Source organism: Vipera ursinii, assembly GCF_947247035.1.
Source record: "Vipera ursinii genome assembly, chromosome: 6".
Lineage (NCBI taxonomy): Eukaryota > Metazoa > Chordata > Lepidosauria > Squamata > Viperidae > Vipera > Vipera ursinii.
The window spans coordinates 12893667-12918612 of record NC_139515.1 but is presented as its reverse complement, the minus strand read 5'-3'; the positions used below and the strand labels follow the sequence as shown (position 1 = coordinate 12918612).

Here is a 24946-nt window from a genome sequence, read left to right as displayed (position 1 = left end):
TTGGTCATAACTCAGGAAGGTTTGGACCACAGGAAAAAATCTACCTAATTTTACATGCTCAGGTTTTGTAGCTTTTAATATGGAAATTCTGAGAACATCTATGCAGTGACTCTTTTGCGTATCAAGCATGGCAACCTGACGTATTTCTGGCTAGTTGGGTTAATTTTAAAAATGTTAAGCGTTAAAAACTTAGGACACTATTATTGATATAGTCCATTAGTTCCATGCATAAATGTATGTGTTCTGTATGTCTGGGTATAAAAGACAAGGACTTAGGGAAAAAAACAACCTTTACCATATATTCATTCCACTGCTGTAGTTCAGATTAAAGAGAATGAAAGGCTTTATGAATTAATTATAAAGATAGCATTACACATACACATATAAAAATGACTCTTATACTATGTACATTTCAATATTTCTAGTGTGCATTGATAGAAATGTAAGGAAATTGTTGTTTGTAGATCCATTAATGTAGTATAAGAGGTGAATCCAGTATTTTTATTAGCTTCTTTGATTTATTATTGAAAAATGCTGGAAAACCAAGTCCATATTTAGTGGGACCAATGGTATTTAAAAATATGGAAAATTTCTGTGATTGAAAATTTAACAAGGACGTTGAAAAATTCTATTACGAAGGTAAAATGCAGGCAAATTCGGTAACCTTTTATTAATGTCTCCCCCTCCACCAGAATTATACAGAAAAATCAGATTATTGAAAAAAAATCAAAATAATTATGGAATGAAGAATGTAATGTATTGGGCTTTGTCTTGTTAAGGGAACATCACGTGGGTTAATTGCTGGAAGGTTGCTTAAGCAGGGAAGCTGGCTAACGGCTCCCAGCTCCTCAGACAACCCGTCTCCAGCACCGCCATTGGCTGCCTCTAGGGCGGCAATAGGTTGCTTTAAACCTATTGGCCGCCGCCTAGAGGCTAGGGTATAAATTGCTGCGTTCGCAGCCCTGTTTCTCAGTTCAGTTCCTGCAAGCAATAAACTATGATCTTTGCTGAACTCACTTGCCTCATCTCGTCATTGAAGCAACGAACCCAGTATCTAACAAAGAACATCATAAATAACTTCAACTAAAATCATTATAATAAGTTGGCACTCTTAAGTTGGGATGCAAATATTATTCCTTTCCTAGTGATCTCCAGGGACTGATCTAGATCAAGGGTGAATATAACCTTCTCTACTCCAGTTTTACAGTCCTGGTGCTCACTTTATGGAGTAGCTGCCCCTTCCCTTTTCATCATTTTAGGAGTTATTTAAGGCAGAGTTTCCAATGGGACCTTTGGGAACAGCTGAGATTATGCTATCTTGTTTTACTGCTCTGCTTATTATTTTGTTACTTTGATTGTGGGTGTTTTAATTTGCTTTATTTTTGTTTTGCTATGGATGTTTTATTCCCTTATTGGATTTTTTTAATTGCTAACCACCTGGTAGATTGCAATAATAAATTAATTGGATAAACAAACCAACAAACTAATTGAGACCAAATCAGCCCTTTTGGCTCAGGGGTGATTGAAATTGGCTAAGGATATGGGCATTACTCAGATTGCTCCATTTTTAAGTTTATAGCTGAGATATAGATGTGATGTGTTTTGTATTTTCTTTTAACTGGCCGATATATAGTTCCTGCTGTTATTCTTCACATGCCCAGTTTTTGTACTGTAACTAGTCAGGTTCAACATAACTGCTTAAGAATCAGAGGCTTTTTAGGGGTCTTGCCACCATGTTTATTCCAATATTTTGTTTGCTGGTTATCTTTTATTTTGAACTACTCAATGCTGTAATAAATATTTGGTTTGGTTTTGATACTGCCAGGTGGCATATTAAAGCAGGAGAGAGAAAAGGTGCCTTTAACAGATAAGACCAACTGGATCTTGGCTGGGATAAAAAAAAATCAAATCTCTGACAATCTGACAAGGTTTCCTGACATCCTCTTCTCATATCTTGCCTGGAACATGAGTTTCCATTTCCATAATAGCCCTATTTACCCTTAGGAGTAGCAAAAATTGTGTGCCAAACCACAGTGGCTTATGTCCTTCTGGAACTGGATCTTCTATATTGAGCTCAAATCAACATGACTAGAATCCCTAGATCTGAGGCAATAATTAAGTCAAGCAATACAGGACTTTACTGCAAAGGGATCCATTCCAGATTCAATTCCTGCAGACTGAAACAACTCTTTGAAATTTTGGTTAGTGATTTCTATTGGATTTAACTTGTTATAGGAGCACACTTGGGGCCAAATAACATCTGGGAGATTATTTCTGCTGTAAAGATTGTAATGGCTGCTGGTATATAGTAGCTTCCCAATGAATAAAAGGAATTCAGTAACACTGCAGTCCATCCATTTGCTACCTGACCCAATTTTCTCCCTCCAATATCAGAAGAAAGGGAAAGGCATTTAAAAAAACCTGCCTTGTTCTATTAAACTGATATTTGCCAAATTATGGTATTGGACTCACTTTAAAAAAATATTACCTTGGTTTGAGGAGTAATTATTATCTAGTTTTTCTTTATCACAACAGATTGCTAAAGCTCAGTATTCTCTGCTTACTCTATAGCGGAGGTATATGGGGATATACCTATGTTGCTTTGGTTGGTTATAGATGCACTGTAATACTGTAATTTCAGAAAAACCAGAATTTCTAGAAATGGGGCAGTACGCAAGTGGTAAAATTTTGCAAGAGAACAGAAATGGCTGGACTTTCAGGACTCAAAAAAATAAAATAAAATCCAGGAAGACTTGTACTTCCAGTATATCATGTAAAAAAGGAGGTAGAACTTTGATCACATGGCTCACCATCTTGAATTTTTTGGCTTCCAGCCAGCAGACACCCTTGCCCGATGATCTCCCTTACCTTACTGTAAATCAGGTCTTATCCTCCTTAGCTTTTTTAAAGATCACCCAAAGTTGACCATGTGCTGGAGCCACAGATGTTTGCATAGAAGCAGTTCAGCTGTTGAGCTTGTTAGAAATTCTGTATATAGCCCTACAGAACAAACCAAGTGCACAGTCCACATGGACATTTCTGCTAAACTGCTAGAAGGAGACAGAAAACCATAAATACAAACATATAAACACTGCCATCTACTGGTTAGCTGTAGTTGTTGCACAAAATACATGAAAACTATATTCTAACACAGGGCTTTTCAACCTTTTCACCCATTGTACCACTCGTAGGATATGGCAACATCCGAGTACCACCCGTCGCCTAGCAAGGTGTCAAAAACTTGATGACCTAAAAAAAAAAGAAAAAGAAAAAAAGTGATGAAGTACAGGTAGTCCTCGACTTACAACAGTTTGTTTAGTGACTGTTCGAAGTTACAATGGCACTGAAAAAAGTGCCCCCAAGCCACAGTTGAGCAAGACACCTGCCTGCCCGTGTGGCGGCACTCTTCCTCCTGTCCGAGGTTTTTATTATTATGAACATTTCTGTTGAGGATTGGCTGTGGGGGTGGGGGGGATGTTTGGTTTTTATTCCCCCCGTCTGCTGGGTGGTTGCAGCAGGTTTTGGTCACTTCACATGACCCTGGGACACTGTGACCGTCATAAATATGAATCAGTTGCCAAGCATCTGAATGTAAATCACAAGACTCTGGAGATGCTGCAACATTCCAGCTGATCGGCGCTTCTTCTGGGCTCAGAAGCACCAGGATCAGCGCTGAGCTCCAGCTGGAGCCTGGCACTAATCCTGGTGCTTCCGCTGAGCCCTGACAGCCCTGCAGCTCCAGCTATCTCTCGCTCAGGCTTGTGCAGTGCTGCCACCAGTTCAGCTCATTCCCCTCCCCTGCTACCACTTTTCTAGGATGGTCACTGTTATGTACCACAGGTGGTACCCGTACCACTGGTTGAAAAGCCCTGTTCTAACACAACGGTGACCAAAGGAGTGGTTTCATAGAAGACAATTTTTCCATGGACCGGGGTGTTGGTGTTGGTTTCACATGCTACCTAGATCCCACACATGCACAATGATGTTCTGCTCACTAGTGTGGACCAGTCCTTAAGAGGCAGCAGACCAGTACTGGTCCACAACCCGAGGTTGGGGACCCTTATTCTAACAGAGCCAAACTCTGTTCTCCACTGCTGGTTTGTATGACCCTGAAGAAATACAGAAGGGGTAATCTAAAAGGATTATTCATAGCAATGAGATACATCCTTTAGAGCTTTCTTTTGATTGGCTTTTAAGTTGCAGTTGTTCTCTATCATCTAGCAATCAAGATGCATGCTTGCTTGCAATAAGAGGAATATTTTTTTTCTTCTGAGGAAAAACGATAAGAGAGCAAGCGAGGGTCAACTGCTTGTAAACTTAAGAAAGAGTCAACTTTCTCATAATTAAAAAATGTGCCATATAAAAGGATATTGTCTCTCTCTCTCTCACACACACACACACCAACTCACAGTAAGGATAAAAGATGAAAACAGCCAGAGGACCATCACTTAGTACTGTTTCAAAGGTGCTTTGTTTTCCTCAAAAGGCAACTGGATTGGTTTTTGAGGAAGAAGAAAAAAAGGTGATTTTCCTTCTCATCCAAAAAGCTTCTTCAGTTGTGATTGGATGGTGGGGGGATGGGAGGATAGAAATCTATCTTTCCATCGCTCCCATCATCAATCTCAACCATTCCTATCCTCCCAAGCTTGACTCAAATGAAATGTTATCCTTATCTTTTAAAATCTAATTAAACAATGAATACATACGGGCTTCAGTCTTCCCTTATTCAGAACAGACAAACAGAGAAAATTAAATGTGATTTTCCTGTGCCAAGCTGCTTCTATTTAGGAGAAATGTAAATGTATCCTACTTGTTAATAAATTATTTGTTGCTAATAAATAAACAATCCCCCACTCCCAATTGTTTGGTGTCTTTCAGAAGCTGAAGTTTCATCAAGGGGAACATGGACTGCAAAAAGACCCCGAGGTTTAAACAATGTAAGTTCTCAGCATTTGAAAAAAATGCACAAAATTAAGATTGGTTGATCTGCATTCACATACAAGTAAGTCTCATTAAATAGAGTACTTCTAAGTACCCAGAATTTGGTTTGCCCTAGAAATGAGTTACTGTAAAGCTAGAAAATACTATAATATGAAAAGTAGCTTTTTCCACTGAAAAGCTTACATCTCAAGTGAAAGTTGCTATAAATAACTGAAGAGCTGAATGTCCCCTCACTTTGAATCTCAATCTGTATAAAAATTCTGGCAAATGTGGAAATATAGTTAAAAATCAGATTAAAACATTCAAAACGGAATTACGGAGGAATTTTTAAAAATTAATGAGATACAATCATCATCATCCTATCTCTTCATAGAATTTGCACTATTTCATTGAAAATCTCTCAGGGATTAAAGTTTGATAAATAAATAACAAAAGAATCTATGAAGTACACAAATGGATGAGTTGCCTGAGAGATAAAAGATCGCTGGAGAATATGCAATTTGTTTATTTTTAGAGAGCTGAAAAAATGGTCAACTGATTGGTGGGCTATAGAAACACTTACAAAAATTAGTATCATTTCAACAAAATAAAGTATGGATGTGCATCATTGAAGTGACATTGGGTGATTGAAATAATATGTTGAATAATATATTCGATTTATTAATTTCTAGGGGAAATCCTGAAAGTGCACTTGTAGTACCTTATTATCTGAATTTGACTAACATTTTAATGGCTCTAGCCATTTCAGATAATTCATGGATTTATCATGATCATTTAAATGCAGAAAAGTGACATAATATAGATCTTTTGGAACACTTACAAACTTTTCATACATAGTTATGCTAGCTATGTTGGAACAATAATGTAAAGATTTACTAATACATGACTGGTACTGTGATTGCAAAACATTGAAAGGTGACATACATTTTCTAAGGAGTAATGCCCTATTCAATAGATTTGTGATTAAGCCTCCTAATGGTTGAAACCTGTTTTAGCATGTCGTCTTTGACAAGTTTCTTTTCTTCCTTGCATCTAAATAATATTCATCAACTTGCTGAACTGGAGATATTTGTAATGAGATACTTCAGCTGTTAACATTTGTCTTCCTCTCATAAATTTGTGACAGTAAACAAATAAGATGCATCCCAAGCAGATGAATTATCAAACACTTGTATCAGTATCATTGTTTTCAGTCTGATTTTGCATTTTTCAGAATCCAGGAGGGGAAGTTATACATTATATGATAAGCTAGAGAGAGACCAGGAGATGTTTTCAGCCAATACGGAGAGATGATTCTGTGAAAGAGGAGGATTGCTGCAGAGAGCAAGGATGGCATTTGCCCAATCACACATTATGACGGCTAGAAGGCATCAACACAGCCGACTCATAATTGAAGTAGATGAGTACAGTTCCAATCCAACACAGGCCTTCACCTTCTACAACATTAACCAGGGACGTTTCCAACCCCCTCACGTACAAATGTAAGTCCTACCATTCAGCTGTTGCCATATCACAGATTACTGAATGGTTATTGCTGTGTCAATATGATATTTCATGTAGCAGTCAACACTCCATATCCCTTGAGAATAACTCCTGGGTGAAATAAATATTTTTATTAATAAAAGCAAAGGATAACTCTGTGGGTGCGCATGTATGCATTTCATAAAGTAGCAACAGGCAGTTACAGGAGTTTTAAGTACATGTAAAATTGCAGCAACATTTCCTAACCATACCGGGTAACAACAACAACAACAATAATAATAATAATAATAAAAAGTTGGAAGGGACCTTGGAGGTCATCTAGTCCTGCTCAGGCAGGAAACCCTATATCATTTCAGGCAAATGGCTGTCCAGTCTCTTCTTAAAAACATCCAGTGTTGGAGCATTCACCACTTCTGGAGGCAGGTTGTTCCACTGGTTAATTGTTCTGACTGTCAGGAAGTTTCTCCTTAGTTCTAGGTTTCTTCTCTCCTTGATTAGTCTCCATCCGTTGCTTCTTGTCCTGCCTTCGGGCACTTTAAAGAATAGCTTGACTCCCTCTTCTTTGTGGCAGCCCCTGAGATATTGGAACACTGCTATCATGTCACCCCTCACCCTTCTCTTCATTAAGCTTGTAAGCCGCCCTGAGTCTTCGGAGAAGGGCGGGATATAAATGGAATTAAAATAAATAAATAAATAAATAAATAAATAAATAAATAAATAAATAAATAACTACACATAATAATAAATACATAATAAATAAATATATAATAATACATAATAAATAAATAAATAAATAATAAATACATAATAAATAGAAGGGAAAAAGGGGACATGACTGAAACCTTTAAATATATTAAGGGTGTGAATAAGGTTCTAAAAGGCAGGATTTTCAGTATTAAGCAAAAATCAAGAACATGGGGGCATAACCTGAAATTGACGGGAGGGAAGTTCAAAAGTAGTTAGAAAGTATTACTTCACAGAAACAGCAATAGAAGCTTGGATGCAACTTCCAGCAGAGATAATGTGTCAGTCCTCAGTAACTGAATTTAAATATGCTTGGGGCAAATGCATGTCTCTCATCTGACAAAAATTAAGAAATAAATAAAGATAAATTATTAAAAAGAAAAAGAAAACAAAAATAAAGAAAAAACTCAAAGAGCAGACTTGGTGACCCACTGGGTCTTTTTCTGCCCTCAGTTTTCTATGTTTTTCTATGTTTTTTTTACTGTGATGTCTGTTTTAGGACAATATATCTTACTATTGCTTGGCTAGAGAGTCAGAGATCTACACTAACAAAGAATGGCAGAGCTAATGAAATAATGTGAGCATTCCTGTGAAAGAGCTTATTTTAATTTAGATCAATGTGAATAACAGGATAGTAAGATGTAATTAAGATATTTATTTGTTTTGGTAGATGAAAATATCTGTAAAGGTAATTGCTCTTAAAGATAATTTACTTTTGATGTAACAATAAGCACCATAACTTCAAAATGAAAACTATTAATAAAGTTTTTGTAACTTAAATAGTATAATAGTAACTTAAAATGTATAATTCCTAATTAGTTACATCTTACTTATATGTCAAAAAACTATTTGTCTCAAGTTTCAAGTTAAACTGAGATTTCATTGGTGCGTAATGCGGTATTAATGAAAAGCATGGCAGTCAGGCCTTGCAAAATGTTGCTCTAAAAACTAGTTGTGCTCATAAGCCACAATGCGTATTTTTAAACTGTATTTAAATTTAAAACATTTAAAGGCAATCTGCCAATGAACTTCTTTAAGTGTAAAACCTAACTGAGAAAGTGCCTTTTATTAGGAAAAGTTTAAACATAGTTATAAATGGCTATTTTGTCTAAGAATTGGTGAAAACTCTTGGAATTGAAATATGTGTGGCTAAGCTGAATACTTAACTTGTTTTTCAAATACGCTGAAAGCATATTTTATATTGTGGCTATCAACTAGATATGTGAATGTAACATAAAACATCTATATTTGTGTTCCAAACTTTATACGTAGGGTAGATCCTGTTCCACACGATGCTCCGAGAGCTCCAGGATACACTCGTTTTGTTTGTGTGTCTGATACTCACTCCAGAACAGATCCAATTCAAATGCCTTATGGAGATGTTTTAATTCATGCTGGTGATTTCACTGAACTGGGACTTCCTAGTGAAGTTAAAAAATTCAACGAATGGTTAGGTGAGTATCATGTAACAATAATTATGAAAGACTGTTCCACTTGATCAATCCCTTGATACCTTCCTTCAGGTACATTGTAGATGATTGATGAGTATTTTTGAATATAATTCTCAAGTTAGCTATATGTCTATTTAACCACCATGTCTTCCAATTTACAATTAGCAAGTTTACTCTCATTTAGAAGAATTCTCAGATGAAGCAAGCAGAATAACAGAGCTCTGATAAGCTGATAGACTCAAGGATTGAGGCTGGAAGAAGCAGTGGCATAAAAAGTAATCAGTAGATGAACTGTACTTTAAGGGATCATTCCTATAGGATCTGACTAGAAAAAAATACACTTGAAAATGATCAGCTAAAGTACTGCTAGAGTCTTCTGTATTTCTTTAGGCCCCCAATGGAAGTTCTAGAGGAAAAATAGAGAGAGTAGATATCAATTTGTAAGGCTTACCATAATTCCAATTGCGGAATCCTAAGGTAAAGCCTCAGTTGTACCTATTAAGGCTGCAGCTTATACCTCTCTTGGTTCATGTCTACTTCACTATTGACCCACTTTAGCGAACTGGGGAATGAAAAATAAAATAAAATTCCTTTTTACCCCCTTATGGTCTTAGAGGTTGGAAAGCAAATCACACATCAGAAATTCTTAGCACATTCATAATTTTATAGCTGCTGACAGATCTGCAAATCTCCTCTCTTATAGAAAGGCAGAAGATTGCAGAAAAGAGAAAAAAACTTCTCAGGCAACAAATACCATTGAAATTTCTTTGCAATTTACAGCCTGAACCACAAGGTCAGGATAAACCATCCGTTTACATCCTTTGTGTTCCAGCAGTGGGCTTTGCCTTAAATGCTGCCTGATACAATCACAAATGCAAGATCTTAAGTGGAGCCAATCAATATTAAATGGAATCCATAGGCACCTTCTATTTTAAGTCTGAATTTATTTGGAAGTGGAAAAAGATCTTTTAAAAAGTTTTCCAAATAAAACATAGATAAAACATCATTACCTTTAACTTTTTTCCCCATGAACTGTGCTTAAACTAACCATTCCAGTTTCCAAATATGTAGTTATTTTAGCATGAGATTGAGTAGCACTTTGCTACTGAATTCTTCAAGTTGGTTTCATGAAAAAGAATTAGGTTTTCAATTCTTCTGAAATTGGAGATTTCACTTTTGATACTTTCCAATTCCTTATAAATCCCTCTTGTGCCAACCTGGAAATCCATACACTAGAGTCTTTATAATTTAACCATTATCTCAAAGCTGGTTGATTCTTGTTACTCAGGTGCATGAACTGATAAATCAGGAATTGTTATTTCTGTATCTAATTCAGCAAACCCAGAGTAAGCATCCACTGTTTGCGTAGAGTTGAATAACCTCTCCATCATTTCCAAGTTTACATCCTATCTGTTTGTTGGTGTAAAGTTATCAGCTGGAGCTGGAAAAGATTTACTTTGATTTATAAGGCATTTGGAAAGTGATGTTCAGCATTATACCATGCTGTGGGCATGTAGTCCACCTAATACTGTATTATGGAATGAAATTTTTAACTAAGGTTGTACTGTGCTGCTAAATGCTTAAGAATCTGCTTTACCAGTTCCATTGCTACATCATCCTGCACTGCCATTTGTGGAACAACTGACTGGTACATGAGGTGTAACAGCTCAGCCTTGCTCTCAACCAGCTTGCAAAATTTCAGAAAATTTTAACAATTGACTCTTGCAAGGTGGTACAAGCAGGCTCACTAGATATAGATATAATTTGAATTTGACAATGAACAGGTGTATCAATGTTTAAAAACTTAGAGCGAGTAGTTGCTTATGTATGTTGGTGGAAACTTTACCAAAGGTAAGACTGCAGATGGAAAGATACTAAATCTTGCAAATGTAGTGAAAAAAAATAACCTGCAAATATAATTGTTTGTTGAAAGAATATGGCTGGCTATAAGACCATGGTCGTCCCAACTCTGGTAGATGGAAATGAGAGTTGGATATGAGCACATTTAGAGATGGAGATATATCTAAAGAAACTTAGAGATGCAGTTATCACTTGTCATTTTATAATGAGAATGCAAAGTGGGTATTGGCCAGACAGCTCATGTGCATGCCTCTTCTCCAATTAACCTTTGGATTAATAGCAACATGATGTATTAATAAATGCTGCGATCATAAATAGTGGAAGAAGTGATAGGGGAGTGAAAAAAGAAAATGTAGAGAATTACAAGGAAATGAGAAGGCAATTTACTCCTTCGATCCCAGACTATTTCATTCTAAGTTCTGACTTGTACCAAAGCAACTTGAAGAGGATCACATTACAGTAGAACTGCACTATCTAAGTCTCTTTCTAAGTACTGAACTGATTCTCTGGTTGCTTGATTTTAGGAATTTAAGTCATTTCTCTGAAAAACTAATAGAAAAGCGAAGAGCAATTTGCTCAGAAGTAAAGCTATTCAGTACAATGTGACTTAATAAGTTGTGAGCCACCATTCTGCTAAAGAACAAAAACCTCAGTCACCTTGGCCAGTAGTGAAGGTTGCTCAGCAAGCATCTGGAGGACTACAAGACCAACATCCCTCAGCATATAAGACTGTAGCCAAAAAGCCATGTATTGTGTGAATAGGTTTGATGCTATAAGAGGCAGCTGGGGTTTATTTTATGAAAAATGGATTGATTACTTCACACAGATTCTGTGATCAAGTTTTGATCTGTGTTTTTACTATTTGATTCTTGCTGATAATATTGTCTAATGGCATATAACTTTAAAAATTTGACAAGAAGGTTTTTGAATTAACATTGTAATTGGTTTATGTTAAAATTAATAAAAAGTTGTAAAGTTTCCTTAAAACAAGCCCTTGTCTTGACTAAACCAACCATGTGCTCTGTCATTGTGACTGTGAACCTGCTAATTTGTCTGAAGGGATAATTGACACCATATGGCAAAATTTTTCACCCACTTCTACTGTTCTTTTGCCCCTTCAAAATTGCATGGTTTAACCTCCAATCCTAAATCAAGTCTCTTTTTCTCTCTGTTTCCTACAAGCTTAGCTCATGTTCATGTACTGTCAAATTGTCCTTCTAACTCGGGGGTCTTCAAACTTGGCCCTTTTATGACTTGTGGACTTCAACTCCCAGAATTCCTCAGCCAGCCATTCTGGGAGTTGAAGTCCACAAGTCATAAAAGGGCCAAGTTTGAAGACCCCTGTTCTAACTTCATTGGTATCCATTTTCATTGTAAATGCTATTTATTTTCTTACTAAAGCCTTTATTATTTATGCTCATTATGTGTTGCTTTATGCCCTCTTACATGATTTGCCCATGTTTATACTGTAGATCTTATCCACATTTGATCATTGTATTCCAACTCTTAAAGGCGTTCCATTTTTCCAGGCAAAATATATACAACTTTCACGGAAAAAATCTTAGACCTTTTTTTTTCTGAAGCCTTTTCTGATACCTGTTTCAAGAATGTTTCTTATCTGCAGAGGAACAGGAATAATCTTCTCCCTTCAAAAACAAAATCTCTGACACATAATTCTCACTTTCATTTCCCATATCCTCATCTGCATGCAAGCACACATCCTACTTATATATCAAAGACATATACACACACAGACACATGCATATATTGTACAGAACTAGGCAGATACCTTTGAGGGACACCAGAGCTGCTATTATATTATATTATGTTATGTTGTGTTGTGTTGTGTTGTGTTGTGTTATGTTATGTTATGTTATGTTATGTTATGTTGTTATGTTATGTTATGTTATGTTATGTTATGTTATATTATATTATATTATATTATATTATATTATATTATATTATTATAATATTATACTATACTACACACATACATACATACATATACACATAAAGGTAAAGGTTCCCCCGCACATGCGTGATAGTCGTTTCCAACTCTAGGAGCCGGTGCTTAGCTCCGTTTCAAAGCCAAAGAGCCAGCGCTTGTCCGAGGACGTCTCCATGGTCATGTGGCCGGCTTGACTAGACGCCAAAGGCGCACAGAACGCTGTTACCTTCCCACCGTAGTGGTCCCTATTTTTCTACTTGCATTTTTACGTGCTTTCGAACTGCTAGGTTGGCAGAAGCTGGGACGAGTAACAGGCGCTCACTCTGCTACGCGGCACTCGGGATTCGACCCTCCAAACTGCCGACCTGATCGACAAGCTCAGCGTCCTAACCCACTGAGCCACTGCACACACATACACATACACATATACACATACACACACCTCTGATTCACTGCAGTATAGGAAGGAGAGGAAGTAAAGCACAAATCATACTTGCAAGATTTTGTTCTTGCAGTAAAGTTTTAGTCTTCCAATTGAAGAGATAGAGATTCCTTGTCCTCTTTTCTGTCATTCCTTTGTTTGGCACCATCCCAGCATATCATAAGACTTCTGCAAAACCAAAAAAAAAAAATCCTTCTGGCAATTACATATTCCTTCTGCCACATGGCAGGAAAGAAAGAGTGTCTTCTTATAAAACATCTCATGTTACCCTCCTCTCCATGATTAGACTGCATTCGGAAAGCTGCTGAAGAAGCAGTTGATAGGACTAAAATAATCAAGACCCACAGATTATTATTCCTTTCTCCTTTTTCATGTGGGATGAATGATATGACAAGAGGCCTGAAAACAATATCAAGAGACTATGAACACCTTGGCATAAAACCCCACATGCATGGTTTCATCTGTACTTCCAGCAGATAGTCAACATCCCATGAGGGAATGGAGAACTGTAGAAGTAAACCACTGGCTTAAGGGATGGTGCCATCAAGAACACTTCAGATTTCTAGACCGTAGTTCAGACAATCTATATGAAGTGCTTCTGACAAGGGATGGGCTAAACCTCCCAAGAACTGGGAAAAATGTGTTTGGAAAGCAACTGACTTGTCTCATTCTGGAGGGTTTTAAACTGAAACTGGAAGGGGAAAGTGGCCAATGATTAGGACCTAATCCCAAGCATAAACCCCAAGGCAACCAATGAAACAACAAGGAAGGGAGTGGTAGGAAGGAAGGGGAAACTCATATTTAAAACTGGACACATAGGAAGCAAGTGCAGGGTCAGCCCTAAATACTCAGGTTCCTCTGTACTAATGCTCAAAGAATGAGGAACAAACAGAGTGAATTTGAAATCCTAGTACACAAGGACAGGAATGATGCTGTTGCCATTACTGAAACTTGGTGGGATGTAACTCATGACTTGAGTGCACTGCCAGAAGGATACAAACAGTTTAACAGAAACAGAGCTAATCCAAAGAAGGTGGAGTTGCATTATATGTAAGAAATCACCACACTCCTAGAGAAATGCATAAAAAAAGGATGAAAGCTTTGAATGCATTTATGTTAATATACAGTAAAAGGGGAAAAAAGTCACATTGCCATAAATGTGGACCACAGGCCCCGCGACCAAGCAGAAGAAAGAGATGAACTTTTTGTAGTTGGTATGCACCACAGTAGTAACTACTCTGACATCAAATGGGAGACAAATTCTGCAGTAAGTGGATTCTGGATGAGCCTAACTAACAATTTTGTTATCCCAAATGTAGAGGAGGGAACTAGAAGGTCAGCTATAGTGGAAATTGTTACTAACAGAATTGAAATAATAGAATGGGTTGAAATAAAAGGAGCTTTGGGGGACAGTGACTATGGTGATATTGGAATTTAATATAATGCAGGCACAAATAAGTGAACAAAGTCAGACTAGTATGTTAGACTTTAAAAGAATTGACTTCAATAAAGTAAGAGTTTAAGAAAGATTCAATGGATGGAAATCCTAAAGGGGAAAATGACTCAAAATGCTCAGGAAACTGAAAAATAAGATTACAAGAGCACAATCTAACACAATAACACAGAGGGGAAAAAACCAAGAAACCAGATAAAACCAGCATGATTGCATAAAGATCTCTCTGGAAAACTGAGAGAAAAAGGACAAGTATTAAAAGTGGAAAGAGGGACAGATAACTAATGCAGAATACCAGTAAATAGCCTAAATCAGCAAGGAGAGTCAGGAAAGCTAAGGCTCAGGATGAATTAAGGCATGCAACAAATGCAAAAAATAATTTAAAAAATTTGATATGTAAGAAACAAGAAAAAAGTCAAGAAAATCTTGGAGAAGATGGCAAGGAGATGACAGATAGCAGGGAGAAAGTGGAACTGCACAACTCATTCTTTGCCTCTGTCTTCATGCAAAAGGAAAAAAAAATAGTCCAACTTGCCAAAAGCTGCACTATAGGAGACCGAACAGGAATACAAGTCAAAATAGGCAAGAATATTGGAGAACACCTATCCACTTTAGATGAGTTCATATAGCCAGGACCAGATGGATTACGTCCCAGGGTTCTGAAGGAACTGGCAGATGTGATCTTGGAACCACTATACCAAATCTTTCAGAGCTCTTGGAACACAGAAGACCAGAAAAGAGCTGAAGTGCTTCTTATCATCCCAAAAGGAAAAAGTGGATCCTGGAAACGACAGACCAATCAGCCTGACTTCAATGCCTGGAAAAATCCTAGAAAAGATAAGCAGCAGATTTGTGAGTACCTAAAATTGAGCAAGTCAGGGACACAGTGACTCAGTGGGTTAGGACGCTGAGCTTGTCAATCAGAAGATCGGCAGTTTGGCGGGTCGAATCCCGAGTGCCGCGTAGCAGAGTAAGCACCTGTTACTAGTCCCAGCTTCTGCCAACCTAGCAGTTCGAAAGCACGTAAAAAATGCAAGTAGAAAAATAGGGACAACTATGGTGGGAAGGTAACAGTGTTCCGTGCGCCTTTGGCGTCTGACCATGACCATGGAGACATCCTTGGACAAGCGCTGGCTCTTCGGCTTTGAAACGGAGATGAGCACCGGCCCCTAGAGTTGGAAACGACTATCACGCATGTGCGGGGGAACCTTTACCTTTACCTTAAAATTGAGCAAGGTGATTGCTAAAAGCCAACGTGGGTTTGTTAAGAATAGATCATGCTATACAGACCTTATTGTCATCTTTGACAAAGTGACTAAATTAGTGGATAAGGAAAATCCTGTGGGCACAGTTACTTAGACTTCAGTAAGGCACTCGACAAAGTAGACACAGCTTGATAAGGTAGAACAGTGTAGGGTAGACAATACCATCACCATTGCAGTCCACAAACACCCACATTCAGCATGTAGTCCTTAATGGAACTACATCCGCATGGAGGGAAGCATGTAATGAGGTACTTTAGGGTTCTGTCTTAGGCCCAGTACTTTTCAAAATGTTCATAAAATGATCTAGATGAGAGGATAGAAGGGCAACTCATTAAATTTGCAGATGACACCAAGTTAGGGGGAACAACTAACACTTTGGAAGGTAAACTCAAGATTCAGAAGGATTTTGACAGACTTGAACACTGGGCCCAATGCAACAAAATGCAATTCAGTGGTGAGAAAAGTAAGATCCTCCACATAGACAACCTCCCTCCCAGATGCACATGTATATGGTACCTGACTCAACAGTAGTAACTGTGAGATGGATCTAGGTGTCCTACTGTACTACCACTTAACTATGAGTCAGCAGCTGTGCTGGAGCTTCCAAAAAAGCCATTGCAGTCCTAGGCTGCATTAACAGAGGGATAGTATTAAGATCATCTGAAGTGATAGTACCTCTTTATACTGCACTGGTAAGACCACACTTGAAATACTGCATCCAATTCTGGTTACTTATAATTCAAAAAAAGATGCTAAGACCATAGAATGAAATCAGAGAACAGCAACAAAGATGACAAGGCATCTGGATACAATAAATGATTGAGAGAACTAGGTATGCCTAACAAAGAGAAGGACTAGGGGTGAAATGTTTGCAGCCTTCCAGGACTTGAGAGGCTGTCACAGAGAAAAGGCGGGTCAACCTATTCTCCAAAATTTCTATGGGCAGAACAAGAGGTAATAGGTAGAAAATTATTAAAGAGAGGTCCAACCTAGAACTGAAGAGAAATTTCCTGACAAGTGAGAACAATTAATCATTGGAATGGCTGGCCTGCCAAAACTGGGTACTCCGTCACTGGAGGTTTTCAAGAAGAGATTGGACAACCATTTCTCCTGAAGGTGACAAGGTGTCCTGCTTGGACTAGAAGACCTCCAAGGTCCCTTCCAATGTTGTTATTCTATGTTCTAGGAAGCCTTGGGGGAAAGACCACTGCAGCACAGATCAAATAATCCTGCGGCTGTACAGTTCTGCTTAGTTTCATGGGCAGAGACCCTTGGGCATTTTTAAATAGATAAAGAACCAAGAGTAAGTTGTTCCTGTCTTTTTGGAGCTCTCCAAGAAACCACTACCAAAAATATATAAATAAATAAATACTGCCAGCTCTGCCAGACCTCTGGACCAGTTTTTTTTTAAAGATTGCCATTTCCCTTCCACTTCAGGCAACGGGAGGTAAACCTACTCAAAAGTAAATAGAAATTTCATTCCATAAATCATTTCAAATGTATTCATTAGGTACCATTCTCATAATTCTTGAGCGTTGTAAGCAGTCCAGATGGATCTGAGTTTTTGCATAATATTAAGCCATTTCTGTCTGCCAGGATGATGGGGATGGTGAGGATGATTTTGAAGCAGACAGCTAACACTGAACCACGATTTGAGTGACAGAAAACATCCTCCCCTCCCTCGATCAGCTCCCACACGGACTTAGAATAAGCAGTCATTCCACAAATTATAATGGGTGCATTTGCAGATATTATTTTCTTTGCAGATTCTTCTTTTATCGCAGTAATTTTAGACTTGGAAAGTTGCAGTCTTATTCACAGGCATTTGGAGAGAAATTCTAATGAATTTAGTGAGATCTTTCAGGCAAATTGTCTTTCGTATAGAAGTACCTTTTTAACATAGGCAGTTTATCTCTCTCTTAGATGTGTGTGCCTTTTTTCCATTCTGTTTATATATGGGCATAGAAAATCCATTTTGTATTTAATTGCTCGCTTTTATGTGTTAGTAATGCTCAGATACAATAATTTAAAGAAGACTTAAGAAGATGTACTCATTTCCAGTGTTAATGTAAATTTCCCAGACTTTAGCCAACTGTTTAAACATAGAACTGTCAATGAGATGCTTAAAATGCAATCTCAGCAATGATATTATCTTTACTGTATCACTCACTGCAGTATTCTGAAAGACTGAAATGAGGAAGAGAAAGCTTTAAGTGGGCACTTATATGATTGCCACTTTGCTCATAGAATACTAAAATCTGTTCCACAAAATGCCTGGTGAAAAGTAAAACAATCCTGCTGTAAGAAGCTTGCATTTATGCCTTACTGAAATTAATGTGGTGTTTATTTTTAAATCTTCCCCACTTAATTAAATATCTTTTTCAGCAGGAAGGGATCAGTAGAAAAGGATTTAGGAATATACTGTATGTGCAGATTATAAGAGACCAGTAAAAAAGGAATAAATATTTTGTCATTCAAGCTACTGCTTAGCGCTCAAGGAATTGACTCTGCTTTTTATACTTGAGATAAGCACATTCATTCATCCAGACAGTTGTTTACAGTTAGTCTTTGACTTACAGCCATTTGTTTAGTGACAGATCAAATTTACAACAGCACAGAGAAAAGTTGTCCCAAAAATTCTTTTTCAAGAGGCAACTGGACTTTCTTGTTTTTCTTTGAAGATGTTTCGCTTGTCATCCAAGAAGCTTCTTCAGTTCTGACTGGATGGAAGGATTTACATATTCCTTGCAGACAGCTGGTCATTTGCATTCTTTTAGAGAGTTGTTGAGGCCACCTGGAGGTTTATCAGTGTCTTCAGGGTCACCTGAATGGTGCGAATGGGTGTGGAGCCTTCTTGGAACTGCTGAAAGGACTTTGTTGTAGACCGGAGATAGATGATGTTGTGTCCCTCCCCCTCTGTTGAGTGAGGGCTGTTCAATTTTGACATGGATGACTGAGAATCTCCGTAGACAGTGAAAAAAGTTACTTACAACTGATCCTTGCACTTACAACCATCACAGCATCCCCACGGTCACGTGATCAGAATTTGGGTGCTTGGCAACCAGTGCATATTTATGATAGTTGCATTGTCCTGGGGTCGTGTGATCTCCATTTGTTACCGTCCCAGCCAGCGTCCGACAAACAAGGTCGATGGAGGAAACAGGAAACACTTAATGTCCTTATGATTCATTAACTGCTGCAGCGATTCACTTTACAACTGTGGCAACAAAGTAGCAAAATTGGACATGATTCATTTAACAACCACCTTGCTTACAACAGAAATTTTGGTTCCCATTGTGGTCATAAGTTGAGGACTACCTGGATTGATAATTATTTACAATACTGCTTCATCTTGCAATTCCTGTTTCATTCCACCAACATAAAAGAAGTATTTTATCCTTGAATTAACTTTGTCTATAAAAAGAAAAACCACTGTTTGACAAACATTGTTATTCTCTACATTTAAAATTTAGAAAATTACTTAAGCTTTTTAAGTTTTTGATGAAAGTTTCACTATTCCTCAAAGCAAAACAATGGGAAATGATTCATGCTAGCCATATGTTTACATCCTGAAAATAATTTGATAGCAGGCTGAGTTAGCCATGGAAAAGAAGAGTGAAGCAAAAAAAAAAAGCACAGAAGACTGTATAAATCTGGGTCCTCATAAATTTCATCTCTGCATTTCCATCCTCCATCTAGGTGGTTGATATATATTGGATGTGATGAGAATGTGGTCATAACGTCTGTCAAAAGTATTGTAAAATGCTAACTTAGATTTTAAGCATTTTACATACAATATTAGGCTGGATTCTTATATTTTCCTATCAGTTTATTGGATAGAGTCACACTAGCCACACTTAGAATAAGTCCAGTAAAAAATGACTCGGTCAAGCCCAGATTAAATGCTACCAATTTTAATGAACGTAACAGGAATCTGGACATAATTAATTGAAATTAAACATTAATAAAATGTACTTATTAAGGCCGAATGTCTGTGTTCATGTCCAAGAGTAGATTTTGAAGAGTACAGTGGAATTTACTTTTGAGTAAATGTTTACACATTTTTCTTTCCTTCGTTTGGTCCTGTCTGATTCTTGGGAAGACTATCTGGTTAAGTCCCTGCAGGTTTTTTGGCAAGGTTTTTCAGAAGTAATTTGCCATTGCCTCCTTAGAGCTGAGAGAGAGTGATTGGCCCATAGGTCTTCAGCTGGCTAATTCTAGCCGAATGCCTTCACCACTACTCCAAAACTGGCTTTCAAACACGCATATTCTTTTTGATCGGTGCAAGTTTTTTCGGGTAGCTGTTGATTTAAAATAACTGCAGCGAAAACCCATGTAAAACAGTAAAAGCATAAAAGCAGGAGACATAATAAAACCTAGTAAACCTTTACAGACACTACTAAAACCTGGAATAAAAAATTGTGACCAAATTACAGTTGGAGAGGATAGCCAGGAACAGGGCACTGAGGCAAGACCCATCCTCAGGAGCTACAAAGCAATAGGGAGGGGAGGTCTGTGGGGCAGTGAGAAAAGTCAAGGTGGCCATAGCCAAGTGTACAAAGCCCCACCCCATTTTTGACATTCTTCAGATACCCTGGCCATAAATATCTTGAATAAATACTCTCACACAGTTTTAAATTGTTTCAATTTAAGAGCCTTGGTGGCGCAGTGGTTAGAATACAGTATTGCAGGCTAATTCTGCCGACTGCCAGCAGTTCGATTTTGACTGACTCAAGGTTGACTCAGCCTTCCATCCTTCCGTGGTCAATAAAACGAGGACCCAGGTTGCTAGGGGTAAGATGCTGACTCTGTAAACCTCTTAGGGCTGTAAAGCACTGTGAAGCGGTATATAAGTCTAAGTGCTATTGCTATTCAATTACTTTTTAATGAGTTCCATGTCAGCTGTGTATTTGTAACTATTTTTTTTTATTTTTAATTATGTGAGTGGCTAACTAAACAAATAAAATTTGTTGAAAGATAAACTGAACACTGGGAAGAGTATGGAATGGAGTGCCCCAGCAAAGGGTTTTGGCAACTAGAAGAAGCATCTTTGTCTGCACTGAAGCACGGTAACTATAAACTAGTATGAAAATTGTGCTTCGGTGCAGAGAAAGGGCAAACATGGTCACCTCCCTTCCCCACTATATGATCATCTTAAGCTGAAACTAGCTGTAGCAAATTGGGGATACTTGTGATTGCAAGGGCAGATGAATAAAAGTTCTATATCTTTTCTTTCTTGAACTAGAATGGAAAAGCCATTTCCTTCTAAACGTATTCTCTGAAGATCTGTGATACAGCAAAATCCTTTGCGTGATTTAACAGTCACATTAATGGGGTTCCACCCCCCAGCCAGGTTGCATTGAAGTAGCCTGCATATATCTTTCACTAGACATCCTTGGGATATTTGTGCAACTTCTTCCCATTGACTTCAATGGGATGGGTGGATTTCATTTAGCTCGCCGTGTAGGATTTCTTTTCTCCCTCTTGGAAGGCTTCCTCATGCTTTTCCGGTAGGGTTGTTCTGCGTAGCTGTTTTAAGCGGTTTGTTTGCCTCGCTGGCACCAGATGGAAATGGAGACAGTTTGTGAATTGTGGTCTAGATTTCAATCCATTCCTCAACACTGACCAATCATTTCACGCTGATGGTGGTTACCATGGTCCCGATTAGTGAATTCATCTGCTTCTTTGTCCTTCCCGCCTATGCTAGGAAAAATGGCTTTCTTTCCATGAGTGGGTCTTTGAGATGGCGGTTTTCCTTGATAGATTTTTAAATAACTCTCCCCCTCCGTTAACTCCCCTTTGTGTTGGACACTTTCAGTTTGGAACTTCCACTAGTAGACCGTTAAAAAAAGAAAGAAAATGCCACCATTTAACCTTCGCCTCACTTGGCATAGAAGGAGAAATTGGATGGACGCTTGTCCATTTCATGTAAACAAAAGGAAAGGGGTGGGGACCACTTTTTTATTTTTTATTTTATTTTAATTCCATTTATATCCATTATTTTTTTTCCATTTTATTTTAATTCCATTTATATCCCGCCCTTCTCCGAAGACTCAGGGCGGCTTACAAGCTTAGCAGGGCGGCTTACAAGCTTTCCACCAATCGAAAGATAAACCTGTAAAAAAAAAATTGAGTTTCACCAATCCACTGTGGGAAAGAATCCTTTCACGTTGCTTATGCCTGCAAAAGTATTTCTGATATAGAACAGAGAAAGAATGTCTTCTTCAAGGACAGGAATTAGTGGAGGACAGTGTTGTCTGTTACTGTCTTCTAGAAACAATTACTGGACTATTCTCAACCCTGAACAAGGAGTATCTGTGGATGAGCCCTCAGAAGTATAGGAAACTGTCTTGTCTTAACACAAATTATAATTAAGAATGACACTAATAATACTTTAATATTCATCATTTCTGTTCACCCAGATTGAGAAAGGTGTTAAGTGCCAATCAGATGCAAAGAAAGAAAGAACAAAACATAACATAACATAAAAACTGTAAAAATAAAAACGATAAAAATAAACTGCCCAAAGATTATTAATTATAAAAATTTGTCTGTTTGAAAAATTGTGACTAAATATTTTGGTAAGGGGAATTAATCCCATGATTCTCTATGTTAAAAGGAGACTTCCCAAGTTGCCAATGCCTGTGGGAAAGACTAGGAAAACTATTTTGCAAAGTCATCAGAACCAGAGTTGTTAATTGGTAAACCTGGCATATCTGTAACCACCATATTGATTGCAGCTGTCACTGTAATAAATGTAACTGTATGTTTAGAGGAATTTATTTAAATAACCCACATAAATACATTCACTGAAGCAATAACACCAGCTAGCTTAAACTAGTTATGTTTGATAGATGGGTATCTTAGATGGCTGAAAAATATTTAGAAATAACAATGGGGATAAAGTTATTAACATAAACTTAGCATACTTCTTTACATATGTCAGAGATTTAAGACTAGCAGCTCAAAACCTGTATCCTAGACATATGTGAAAAACCTGTGGGATGTTGAAGTTTAAAAAGTATTCAGGTAACTTCAGTGTATCTGAAAGGGAATGCGATGATTTGCAGCAAAGAAATCATTTGCTGCAAAGCAACTTTAATTCATTTAAATATTTAATTTGATCATATAGTTATCCTGGGTGCCCTGGCTATTTATGCAATAATGTGAGATAAGGCTGTTTCCACCATCTGTGCAATACAGGCACTGGAGGAGTACATACTCTGTTGTTTCTGTTTGCCTAAAATCACAAGGGCATTGTCTCTCAGTTGAGGGAAGGGCATGAGAGTGTGCCAGAGTAAAGCTCTGCTAGTGGTTAGGTACTTCAAGATTAGTTAAGTTTGCCATAGGGTGCCTCCGAGAGTACCTGTTTGATTCCCTGGCAATAAAGTTTGGGAATCTGGCTAGATCCAGTTGGCACTCTGTGTCTGCTACACACTTTTTTATGAGTGCTTTGACCTGCTGAATAGAAGACTTGGGAAAGAAGTCCAAGGATAAGGTTTTAATTGCCACTGCCTTCTTGTATGTAGACTGAAAATCTTCCATCATAGTCAGGAGATGTCAAGGAGGGGGGAAGGAATAGTTTGAACCAGTAGTTGAGTATGATCATCCACACTCTAACTTCCACTTTCACGAGGCCTGTCTCCAGTCTCAGGGTATTACTAGCAATACATTTTGAGGATTGAAGGGCCAATCTCAGAAATTTGGATTGAACAAGTTCTAACTGTGCAAAATTGGGGAGGAGGCCCAGCTGAACACCATAAGGAAGTTGTGCTATTGGCTTGTCTTCAAATAATTGGAATGCTGCAGATTTATAGCGCCCACATCTTGTCTTGAGGAATTTAAAGATAACAGATGAGTTCTCCTCTTTGCATTTTCAGCAGTATAAGTCCCCGTTGAGTTTCCTACTGCTGGCAGAAGGAAGGACTATTCCCATAGATTTGAAACAGGAGCCCTGCTCACTCATGTGTCCGTTTATGCTATAGGAGTGGCTCTTGGGCCTTTTAGCAAATGCCATGATTTTAGTTTTCTGATAATTGACTTCTAACTGGACTCCCTTGCAGTGTACTGTTAGTTCTCTCAGTGATGTTTTAAAGCCATTAGACGTTCTTGAAAGTATTACTCCAACCTCTGCATTGAGTAGAATAGAGATGTGACTTCCAACAAATGTTGGAAAGTGAACGTTTGTGTCGAGGAGATGGCCCACCATGTTGATACAAAATTTGAATAAGAGTGGCACCAATATGCAGGTGAAGTAGGTTGATCACGTATTTAAAAATATACAGCCACTATCCCAATCACTTTAGCTTGTCTCATTGTATGAGAGCTCAAATTAAGGTAGTGGTGAAGCTTAGATGAGAAAGACCCAGGTTTTTTCTGACAACCCTCAAGCTATTTAGGGTTACACATGTTAAGGGATAATCTGAAGGGGTATTCCAACATAATTCACTGCATGTTCTCTAGAGAAAAAGCAAGGTATTAATGCAAAACGTATAATTGCCTAACTTCACCAGTGCAATCTTAATTCCAAGTATGGTGTTTTTCATTTTTAGTCATTCTTTCGAGTGTCCAGATACATCTTAAGCACAATTTAGAATAAATGAATTTCTGAATTTAACTTAAATGAATTTAAGTTCCTAGACTTTCCTGGCTGGATAAAGTGTCTATTCTGGAAGTTCTTATTCTATCACACAGCACATTCTCATAGAATGCTCAGAACAGCATTCTGGCACCTTTTTTTTGCAAAAAAAAAAAAAAAAGCTCCCTCTATTGGCTTTGTTGTTGTTGTTGTTGTTAGCTGCGAAGTCGTGTCCGACCCATCGCGACCCTATGGACAACATTCCTCCAGGCCTTCCTGTCCTCTACCATCTTCTGGAGTCCATTTAAGCTCGCGCCTACTGCTTCAGTGACTCCATCCAGCCACCTCATTCTCTGTCGTCCCCTTCTTCTATTGCCCTCAATCTTTCCCAGCATTAGGCTCTTCTCCAGTGAATCCTTCCTTCTCATTAGGTGGCCAAAGTACTTGAGTTTTAGCTTCAGAATCTGGCCTTCTAAAGAGCAGTCAGGATTGATCTCCTCTAGGACTGACTGATTTGATCGCCTTGCAGTCCAAGGGACTCGCAGGAGTCTTCTCCAGCACCACAGTTCAAAGGCCTCAATTCTTTGGCGCTCAGCCTTTCTTATGGTCCAACTTTCACTGCCATACATTGCAACTGGGAAGACCATAGCCTTGACTATACGCACTTTTGTTGACAGGGTGATGTCTCTGCTTTTTAGTGTGCTGTCTAGATTTGCCATGGCTTTCCTCCCCAGGAGCAAGCGTCTTTTAATTTCTTGGCTACAGTCCCCGTCTGCAGTGAT

General features: G+C 38.1%; 1 protein-coding gene across 1 annotated transcript in view; it reads left to right on the top strand.

Moving 5' to 3' along the window:
- Window positions 1-6270: 6270 nt before the first annotated feature.
- Window positions 6271-24946, top strand: part of MPPED1 (metallophosphoesterase domain containing 1) — a gene marked incomplete at both ends in the record, with an annotated part of 75092 nt that continues 56416 nt past the window's right edge. The window contains 2 exons of the mRNA XM_083366354.1: window positions 6271-6422; window positions 8440-8625. Of these exons, the coding sequence (XP_083222480.1) occupies window positions 6271-6422; window positions 8440-8625 (338 nt within the window). The remainder of the gene's footprint in view (window positions 6423-8439; window positions 8626-24946) is intronic.